The following is a 10,876-nucleotide window of genomic DNA, read 5'->3' on the forward strand; positions in this document are numbered from 1 at the left end:
GACTTCGTATTCGACGCGGACACGTGGATCCGGTCTTCATATTAAAACCGGGTAGGATGCAAACATGTGAGCGCTTAGTGAAATATGATTCATATCGGACACGGGCACATGAGCAGGGATAAGATTTGGTATCACCGGGTAGATAATGACTTTATAGTCCTTTTAGGTGTAGAATAGATAGATAGATAGATAGATATAGATATAGAATAGATAGATAGACAAAGATAGAATAGAGAAGAGAGTAGATATAGAGATAGCGATAGAGATATAAAAATTATAAATATATTCATTGACTCCCTGTTTATTTTTTATACATATATAATATTTTTTGAACGTATGACATAAATATTTTTTTGAACGTATACTATACATATATACCATATATAATAATATAATATTAATTAATAATAAACAAACGAGCTAAAGATATGCGCAGTTTGACCGGCGTGGACCACACCTGGTCAGCAGCGCTTGCCACTCCACGATTCCCTCGCCTCCCTCGCCGGCACCTCCGTGCAGCAGATGCAGCAACAGAAAGTCAGAAACCCAATTGGGTGGCCGATAGGACGGGATGGATACTCTCGTGAAAGCAGGTCGGAGCTCTCTAATTGCGTCGCCTACGCCATGGCCGGCGAATCCACGTCTCGGGAGGCTCCTCCGTCGGGACCGGCGGCGAAGACGGGTGAGTCCGGCCGCTGCAGACCTAGAAGCACCATGGGCTTAACCGTGGGCGATTCTAGGGTTGTTTGGCTGGTTTTCCACCCATCAAGAAACTGAAGCGAGCAGCAGCACACAAGCGACGAACAAAGCCAGCAAGTCTGGTGGTGGAAGCAGAGGGTAACTGAAGGCAGGAATTAATGCTAGGGAAATTCCACATCGCAAGGATGAACACCTTCCATCTTTGCAGCCACCTGCATTCCGATCCCCGCTCCTCCCCCAATTCCCCCTTGCCCCTGCTATAAATCCCCCCTTCCCCTCGCACTCGCTGCATTGCTCTTCACCCGGAAATCGCCTCTCTCACTTAGTCACTTCGCTTTTTCCTCTGTCTCTGTTGCTCCCCGGAGGTTCTTGGACGCCGACGGAAGACATTGCAGCAGGTAAAAAATTTCGAGTCTTCTCGGGTTCCTTGCTGGGATTTGGTGGTCGGCGGTTGCTTTCTTGGAACTGATCATGTTCGTTTTCGATACAGGGGAAGAGATGGACGCGGACACCTTCCCAGCGGGGCTGCGTGTGCTCGCCGTCGAACACGACCGCGTCTGCCGCAAGCTCCTAGAGAGGCAGCTGAAGTATTGCAACTACAACGGTGTGTGTTCTTGCCTTCTTAGCCGCCCCTATTTCCATCCGATTCCGTCGTGATACAATGTTAGGCCAGACGATGAATTTTTTTGGGGTGATTTTGTTTTTACGGTTGGATTCTGGTGGTGCGACGCAGCGACAATGGTGACGAACGCCCAGACGGCGTTGGACATGCTCAGGGAGAGGAAGGACGGGAACCAGTTCGACCTGGTGATCAGCAACGTCGCCATGCCCAAGCCCAACATGGACGGCTTCAAGCTCCTCGAGCTCATCGGCCTGGAGATGGATCTTCCAGTCATCAGTAAAGCCCTTGCTCAAACTCATTTTTCCATTTTCATGCATGGCATTCTTCTGATCGTGCAGAGAATAGCAATCATGAGAATTTGTAGTACTACCATTTTTGGATGTTGTTCTGGATAGATGCATTGAATGGATTGCTTATAACTCGGTTGGCACGCAATATCCAGTAGAGCTGCTGGTTATGAATGCTTGGGTAGGATATCAATAATTGGCACATATGCCAATCATAAGTCTTGATTTCGGGGGTGCATGTGTTCAGATACAATCAAGCCAATAACTGTGTTACCATTTGTGTTCTAGTTTTGTATGTTACTGATTGTTCCTAGGTGCTAAGTACAGTGGAGCTGTGTACTTTTTTTTTGGTCATTTGTAGCTTCATACTTACAGTTCTTTTGTAAGCATTGCATGGAAACTAAATTTTTTGTCCGTTTTCAGTGTCCATTAGACAGTTACTGTTAGTTCATAAGTGCTAGATGATGTTGATTGACCTCTTAATGAAGTTGTTTTTGGTTTCATATGTTACAGCGCATTCATTAGCCCTATGAAAAGTAAAATTGTTTTTGTACTTGTGTGTGTCACCATTTGTTCATAGCCAAGTCGACCTCTCATTGTTTTCAGTTCTAGTTTACATATATGTTACGGTTTCCCCTATATGTAATTGAATTTTGCTATTTGTAGTTTTGTGCACTACCGTTGGTTCATTAGATAAATGAAAATTGACTTTGCATGGTTGATGCATATCTTTTTTAACCCTAAAAGGACCATGTGTATGTTTATGTTATGTGCCTGCCAGCTATGGTCGCGAGGGAGACGCGGGGGGGGGGGGGGGGGGGGGGGGCACGGCCGAGCAAAGCAAAGAGAAGGGTTTTCCTTCTAATTCTTGCCTGATTAGATTGATGCATCTCTTCTCGTTATATAGAGAGGCTTACTTGACCCCTAAGCAAACGATCCTTGTCGATAGGCCCATGACATAGCCCAATCACCCCTTAATTCTCTCCCAATCACTCTTGCTAAGCTTCTATATATTAGTACCTGCTAACTGCTAATGGTGTGCCCAACATTCCCATCAATTGGGCACCAATCTAGCCACTTTCTTGATTTGCTGCCTCTAACACTTTAACCTCTAATTTGTCCTAGAATATTTCGTAAAATTCTTCCAATTCATGGGGCTTTGCAAGTGTTTTGAATAAAACTACATATAACTTATATATCTTAAAACTCATTAATTTAAAAGTTAATAATGTTTGTAGTTTTTAAGCTTTGACCAAACCTTGCCCAAAATGACATGATTTTGTGACCGAACGAAGTATCTTTCTTTTGGAATTGTAGTGTTGTTACTTGTTATATACTTTTCTGATTTCTGATGCAGTAAGCACCCTTTCCTGTGTCTAATTGGTCTTGGGGTAGATTTGTCGTCTAAACCATATTTTTCCTTCAGTTTTCTTGCATCTAGGAGGGGGAAAATTTACTGCATTATGATTCAAACCAGTTACCCCTTCTAGTCATAATTGAAGCTTGTCCACTAGGCTGTGGCCTATGGCTAAGTTGTAAATGCAAAGTAGGAAGCATATTAGTGAACCATTTTTTTTGAGCAAATTCGGCAGGTGCTCTGCCAATTCATTATAGGAGAAAGCAGAACAACAGATAGTGTTCAGAACTTAGTTACAACAAGAAATAAAACAAAGGAAAAATCAAAACTCGACAGTCTCCCTAGCTAAATGGAGACAGAGAACTACTCAGTGACTTCATTTGCCACCGTTTGGGACAATAGAGCTACATCCTGCATAGCCGCATCCACAATCTGTTGTGGTGATTTTGCCTTGTCAAAAATCCTGCGATAACGTTCTTTCCGAATATTCCATGCTGTATAAGTGATGATTTGGTTTCGCCGGATGGTGTCTACATTATCAGCTGTTTCTAGCAATTTGTTCCACCAGTGCTTAATATTTGTTGTGATTCCCTGGCAAAGCAGGTCTGTTTGCCCAGAAGCATTCTGGACGAGTTGCCAAACTTGTTTACTGTAGGAGCAGTTTGCCATTAGGTGGTAGTGAGATTCTGGTCTAGTGAAACACAATTTACAGATGGGGTCCGCTTGTCCGCCTCGCTTGATTATCCTATCTGAAGTTGGTAGTTTCCGTTGTAGGAGCAGCCACCGAATGAATTTATGTGTTGGTTCGACCTTGCCCTTCCAGACCCTGTTCCATCCCAAGTCCGGATGTTTCCCAATTTCTCGCACTTCATATGCTGATTTAGCTGTGTATGATCTTGATGTTGTAAACCTCCAAGCAATCCTCCTCCTCTGTAGTCAGGGTGACATCCTGCAATTGTGCACAGAGTTGCACGAATTGGCGTAGTTCTGTGTCTGTGGTCATCTGCCTTAGACCGCGCATCCATGTCCGGTTCATGAGAGCCTTGGCAACACTTTGGTTTTTGCGGAATGCAAGCTTGAAGCAGCTTGGTGCCATGTCTTTTGGTGCAGTGCCCTTGAGCCAAATGTCTGTCCAAAATTTTGTTTTTGAACCTTTGCCAACATGTATCTCTGTGCAACACTTGAATAGCTCTTTTTCTGTGTTGTTGAGGCTGAATGGTAATCCAGCAAATGGTTTATCAGGAGCTTCCATTTGAACCATGCCCATCGGAGACGCAAGGCTCTATTGAATGCAGCTAAGTTCTTGATGCCCAACCCTCCTAGTTTTTTTGAACTGCATACTCTAATCCAGTTTACTGGACAGTGGCCCCTCCTTGCATCATCCGCCCCTTTCCATAAGAAGTTTCTTCTAATTTTATCTATACGCTTAATAGCCCATTTGGAGAGTGGGAATGCTGTCATATGATACAATGTAATGGCTGGAAGTACTGATTGCACCAGCGTCAGACGCCCAGATTTTGTGAGCAGCTTCCCTTTCCAACCGGGTAATTTGGCTCCAATTTTGTCGATCAGCACCTGTTCTGCTTCTCTACACAATCGCCCAATATGCAGTGGTAATCCAAGGTATTTGCATGGAAATTGGCATACCTTCCCCTGAAAATTTCCCATTTATGCACTTATCGATTCATCACATCTAATTTGATATACCTCCGTCTTGCTGATATTTGCTTCCAATCTGGTTGCTGTACCGAAGGCTGCTAGTACCCTCAGGACGGCTGTGAGGTCTTGCTGTGTGGGTTTAAGAAAAAATGATGCGTCATCTGCATATAAGCTGGTTCTTATCCGGATTGGGTCGGATCCAATTGGGGAGTGGATTCCTTGTTCAGTTGCCTTCTCAAATATTCTCTGAATTGGGTCAATTGCTAGGATGAAGAGCATCGGTGAGAGTGGATCCCCCTGCCTAAGTCCTCGTTGGTGCCGTATGGGTGTCCCAGCAAACCATTGAGGATGATCAGAGATGAGGTGGATGACCAGATTAGCAAATGAGGTCCCGCCAGCATTGTCCAAATCCTAACCTCTGTAGAATTTCCAACATATAATTCCACCTGATATTGTAAAAGGCCTTGGTAACGTCCAGTTTCAGAAATAGCATTGGCGGTTTTTGAGCGGTGGAAATGGTTGACAGCACCTTGCATATATTGAAAATTATCTAGGATGCTCCTTCCTTTGATTAGATTGATACATCTCTTCTCGTTATATAGAGAGGCTTACTTGACCCCTAAGCAAACGATCCTTGTCGATAGGCCCATGACATAGCCCAATCACACCTTAATTCTCTCTCAATCACTCTTGCTAAGCTTCTATATATTAGTACCTGCTAATGGTGTGCCCAGGATTCCCCTCAATTAGGCACCAATCTAGCCACTTTCTTGATTTGCTGCCTCTAACACTTTAACCTCTAATTTGTCCTAGAATATTTCGTAAAATTCTTCCAATTCATGAGGCTTTGCAAGTGTTTTGCATAAAACTCTTACATATAACTTATATATCTTAAAACTCATTAATTTAAAAGTTAATAATGTTTGTAGTTTTTAAGCTTTGACCAAACCTTGCCCAAAATTTAGGATGCGGAGACAATCAGTTTGCCAACAGTTTCCCCATTATTTTGGCCATGCTGTGCATAAGACTTATCAGTCTATAGTCAGCAGCTGTTATGACTCCTTTCTTCAGTATTAGGATGACATTTGCTGGATTGAGAAGGTTCCAGTGTGAAGCTCTGAGGTTGTATAGTTGGTGGATGGCTGGCATCAAGTCGTGCTTGACAATTTGCTAACATGTTTTATAGAACAGACCTTTGAAGCCATCGGGGCCGGGGCTTTTTTCGGGCTGCGCCTCAAAAATCACCTTCTTAACTTCTTCTGTTATTGGGGTGTCCAACTGCTCCAGATCGTATCTTTGTATGTTCAAACTCTCCCAGTTCAATGTGTTCATTCTTGGTGGGTTGCTGTTGAAGAGGTTTGCGTAGTATTGTAGCAGGATGTTTGCCTTGTCTTGATGTGCTGTAGCAGTTTTGTCTCCATTTTTTAGTGTAGGAATGTAGAAATTCACAGTTTCAGATTTCATCTATTTTTTTTTACTGCAATTTGGATCGAAACTGTTAGAATAGGCGCCTATGGGCTGGCCATGGGCCTGGCGCCCAAGCCTATTGGCTGGGCTGCCTCTAGGGATTATGGTAGATGATTATTGATTAGGCAAGGATCACCGTTGATTGGGTGTTTCTATAAACCCTTCCTGATCCTTGCCTATATAATGTACTCCCTGTACCCATATCAATCTATCACAATTTCCCGAGACCTATTCGCTCTCAGAAACTTCCGAAACTTTGTGACTTTCGTTAATTTCAACTGCGAAAGACATTTTTAATAAATCCAAATCCAAATCGCTGAATCAATCTAGCTACCGAACTGTTGTTTGTAGTACATTTCATATGGTACTGTTCATGTGGTAGGTGCAATCAGTAACTACTAAATATTGTTGCTTGTAGTTTCATGTGCTACCATTTGTTCATATTTAAGTAACAGGAGCAATCAATCTAACAATTGAATCCTGTCATTTGTGTATGGTTCACACATTGCCATGGATTAGTAAGCTCTAGGCGCAACCAAGATAACTTCTGAATTTGTGGCCTGCAGTTTGGTTCGTTATTGTTGGTTTTCGTAATAACTAGTCGTTTCCATAAGGATGTGAACAATGCCCCATTCTAATAAATTTGTAAAGTTTCTTTTATGAAATTATGAATGATAAAAGTGGAAATGATAGGGAATTGCATTTACTATGTGTATGACACATTTGCTTAAAATGAATGTAAATGACACATGTAATGCCTAAAGAAAACGGAATTTGGAACATGTGCCTAGTCAACTGAACATGAAAGCCACTAGATCATTCAATGTCTAGTCTATTGAGCTTGTTGACTTCTGTTATCATAATTGACTTATGTTGCCTTATGTCATGCAGTGCTATCTGCAAACAGTGAGACACAGACTATAATGAAAGGGATAAAGCATGGAGCCTGTGATTATATGGTAAAGCCGGTGCGCCTCGAACAGCTTAGGGGCATATGGAAACATGTGGTGAAGAATAGTAAGACTGATCATGCTGTTCGGAAGTTGCCATCTGGGGATGGTGATAAAGTTGAGAAGGTTGGAGCAAACCACACCAAGAAGTATTCAAGGAAAAACAAAAAGGCTGTGGATGTTGCTGATGAGGACAACGAGAACACATCAACCCAGAAGAAGCAAAGGGTCCAGTGGTGTGGTGAGCTACACCGGAAGTTTGTAGAAGCTATCAATCAGATTGGCATGGACAGTAAGTTCTCACATTTCATGGCTTTATCTATCAATAATTGTTCTGTTAAATCTGTTTCACTTAACAAATATTTTGTTGCTGTAAATGCAGGGGCTGTTCCTAAGAAGATTTTAGAAGTCATGAATGTGGAAGGCCTTACTAAAGAGAATGTCGCCAGTCATCTGCAGGTTTGGTTTCTACTCTTCGGCTCAATCACTATGCTTGTGTTCCCATCCACTATATTATTGTTAAAGATATTTGGATAGAACTTGTTTTTGCGCAATTTCCATCTCAAATTCAATATTGTGTTTATGTCAATGGAATTTGTGTGTTTGACACTTCAACAATTCAACCGGAACGTGTGTCTGCCACACACCAAGCTCTAGTGACGTACACACATGTATTGAGTTTGGTATGTTATACACATTTGCACTTCTGGAGTTAGTTTTTTTCTCTCCTGAATTTCTTTTGTTTCACCCCATGATTAAGAGCCCACTTCACTCATTTTATGGCTGTCAATTTTTTCTTAACAAAATGTACTTGTCTATTTTGTGATTTCAGAAGTACAGAATCTACCTCAGAAAGCTCAACGAGGGCACATTGAGGAATTCTAATCCATTTGCTGACGAAACTGAAGCACTGTGGAGAAACATGAATGTCCCATCCTTCATTGGCTCTCCAAGCTCAAGCAACCATTTTGCAAAGATGAATTCCTTATCTGCAAATGGAACGCAAGCTTCGCTGCCCACAGAGTCAGTTCAGGTCATGAGCTCCCAGAGAAACCTGGGCATTCCTCAGTCAAACATGGAACCAGTTGGCCACAGTGTCAACCTGCCCAAAAATGCTGTGCCTATGCCAGTGCAGGATATCAGCAGATTCGTCTCTTCTGGCAAGTCCTACGCACCTGTATCGAGTGGTGAGCTGCCAGGTGCAAGCCAGTGCTTCCCTTCTGTTCCTTCTGGCAGCTCCTTTCCAAATAGTTCAAATGGTGTGGTGTTGAACACAAGCAAACCTTTCTCTGTTGATATTTCTGGGAGTTCATTTGCAAATATCTCAAATGACAGTCCACCATTGACCTCGAACATGTCCTTGTCTTCGTCTCGTTCGTGCAGCTCCTATGCGAGCATATTGCGTGGCAAGATTTTGGGGTCAATCAGAGGTATTCCTTTCGAAGACATATCAGATGGTGAGATGTTGGCTCCTTCTGGTCATTTACCACTGCAGTCTCCTGACTTGGTGACCCAGCCTTCGGCTCAACTTCAATCATGTTCTACTGGCCAATTTAACAAGGTTGCCAGCGAAGTTCACCAAATTGCAGGACCTAGTAACTCCTGGAAAGCTGCTGTGCCGTCAAGGTTTTCTGATCTTGGTCATAATGTTGGAACGTCTGAAGATCCCTCGCAGGGTAACAATTTCAAGATCAACCAGTTGTCAAGATTTGCAGGCTCCTCTGGACAGATTCCAACTTTCAGAAATGAGTATCAGAAGAAATTTGCAGGAATCACAGGGAACACCGTACCAATGGTAGGTTTCAGAGAGCAGGTGGCAGCATTCAGTTTTGGAAACAACACACACTCTACAGCGATGCCAATTGGCAATTCTTCTTTGGCTAGTTCATCAAGCACCAGACCTGACCTTCAGATAGACAATTCTGCCATGCCGACCCAGGTGCTGAATGGCGGTGGTGCAAGTGGCAACCTCCATGTTGATAGCACTGTTAATCAGCAAGCTGTTAGTGACCAATTGAATAACATCAATGAATTCCTCATGGGAACAAGTGAGGCGCAGAATGGGGGGAGCGATGACTTCGATGATTTCCTTGCTTACTTTAATCAAGTAAGATCCTTTCTCCACCTTTTTATGCATAAAATCTGTCTCTGTCCTTATTTTCATTGAATTCCATTTTGCATTTTTGTGCAAAAGTAAATTAACACATGAGGAATTTACCTAACTGATGTTGGTTTATTTACTTCTAGTTGTTAGTACTCAGTGCATTGCTCATCATGCTTGTTCGTGCATAACTCGACCATAAGACGTGTTAAATTGCTAGCTTATTTTAAATTTACTCCGTCTATCCTATCTGGCTTTGCATGTGGAATTGATGACTACCACTTATATGATTTATCTAACTGAACTAGTTTCTTTCAGCAGGATTTCGTCAACAATGGTGATTCTTTCATCGATGGGGACTGGGAGTTTGCCCCTTGATGTCATCTCTGGAAAAGAGATGTTTCTGCATTGCCCAGCTGCTAACCAATTCATGGTTCTTGCATGTTGTATGTGCAAATTTGCACCAGTTGTAGTAGGTTAGCTGGAGCAGGCCATCTTGGATGGAATCCTCATGTTTCTCTAGTGTAGTCATGCTGGTTCTCTTTTGTACCAGCTGTAGCTTTTAACCTGTGGTGTTAAGTTTGGCGGGAGGTGTGGGTTTGCCACCCCTGCCAACCCCTGACCTATGTGTTCCTCTTCGTCTTGAATTTTGGTGGTCATTTTTATTTTTATATAAAACACCCTAGCCCCTCTTGGGGGGTCGATCATAGACAAAGTTATGACATGTATGTTTCCATGTATGTTTTAGCTATCCAGTGGTATGATTTTCATGAACTATTTGAACTGTTGTATTTCATCTGTTTTTGAATTAATGAAATGCTGCTATTTCTTGAAATTAGATTGATATACCAGATCTTTTTGTATGGAACACTAGAACAGACGGAATAGGTGCGACAATAGTGCCATTGTTCATTACTATATTCCGAGCCAAATAAAAGTAGTGCAAGACATGAAGGAACCTTCAATTCATGATTCATGTACCTCTGTTGATAGTCTTGTGTATAAGAAAGGACATGCCATTTTTCTTTTAATTTTTTTATACAAAACTCAAACAATGTTTCATCTCGTTGACTTCAACACCAATGGCGCTTCCTCATGGAGTTTGTATCATATCCAGATGGTACTGATCTATTCATCCCTGTGATCTCAACATCTTGTCTCCTTTACTATCGTATAAGTGTCAAATTGTAGAATGTTAATTGTTTTGTTTGCATATGGATTTATTTTACAAAGAGCACGGTTGGTTCAAAAATTTGTCTAGCTGTGTCATCCTGCCTTAAGTTGTCCCACTGCGTCATTCCATTCCCTATACTCCCAAAATGTAATTGCTCCTCTTATCTACACTTCTTTTCTGTGTGTATGGTTTTCAGTACAGCAGTAGTAGGGCCGCAGACAAGCAGGTTGTAGTTTGCCAGTCCGGAGCAGCTTTCATATTGTCCGTTGTATGTTCGGTTAATCCCCAATCTGAGAGGATTAAGGGGATTTTATCATCTAGAAGTCAAAATCCCCCTCAATCCGTTTGGATTGGGAATTAACCGAGAAGTGCTGAGGTAGCTTCAGTTGTGCCTTGTGTGGTCTGAAGTCTTAGATGACACCAGCAGCTTTAGCAGTTTAATTTTCTTGTTTACATAGCCGTGAGTGAACAGTTAATGGGAAGGAGTATTAGTGCAGATTTGTTTAGCTCCTAGTAAAAGGACAAGGAGTACTGCGGCACTTCCTACTAGTGTGATTGGT

General features: G+C 42.3%; 1 protein-coding gene across 3 annotated transcripts; it reads left to right on the top strand.

Moving 5' to 3' along the window:
• The first annotated feature begins 539 nt into the window (after positions 1-539).
• LOC136528438 (two-component response regulator ORR25-like) lies at positions 540-9,952 on the top strand. 3 transcript variants are annotated; one of them, XM_066521397.1, is made up of 7 exons: positions 540-1,097; positions 1,190-1,303; positions 1,433-1,597; positions 6,983-7,333; positions 7,424-7,500; positions 7,874-9,148; positions 9,464-9,950. In XM_066521397.1, exons 2-7 carry the CDS (start codon positions 1,198-1,200, stop codon positions 9,518-9,520), a joined length of 2,031 nt encoding a protein of 676 aa, XP_066377494.1. In that variant the 5' UTR covers positions 540-1,097; positions 1,190-1,197; the 3' UTR covers positions 9,521-9,950. The 3 variants fall into 3 exon arrangements, with proteins under 3 accessions (XP_066377494.1, XP_066377496.1, XP_066377495.1); XM_066521399.1 differs by having other exon boundaries at positions 860-1,097; positions 9,461-9,951; XM_066521398.1 differs by lacking the exons at positions 540-1,097; positions 1,190-1,303 and adding an exon at positions 4,176-4,588 and having other exon boundaries at positions 1,552-1,597; positions 9,461-9,952.
• The last annotated feature ends 924 nt before the right edge of the window (positions 9,953-10,876 follow it).

Source organism: Miscanthus floridulus, chromosome 19 (genome assembly GCF_019320115.1).
Source record: "Miscanthus floridulus cultivar M001 chromosome 19, ASM1932011v1, whole genome shotgun sequence".
Classification (NCBI taxonomy): Eukaryota; Viridiplantae; Streptophyta; class Magnoliopsida; order Poales; family Poaceae; genus Miscanthus; species Miscanthus floridulus.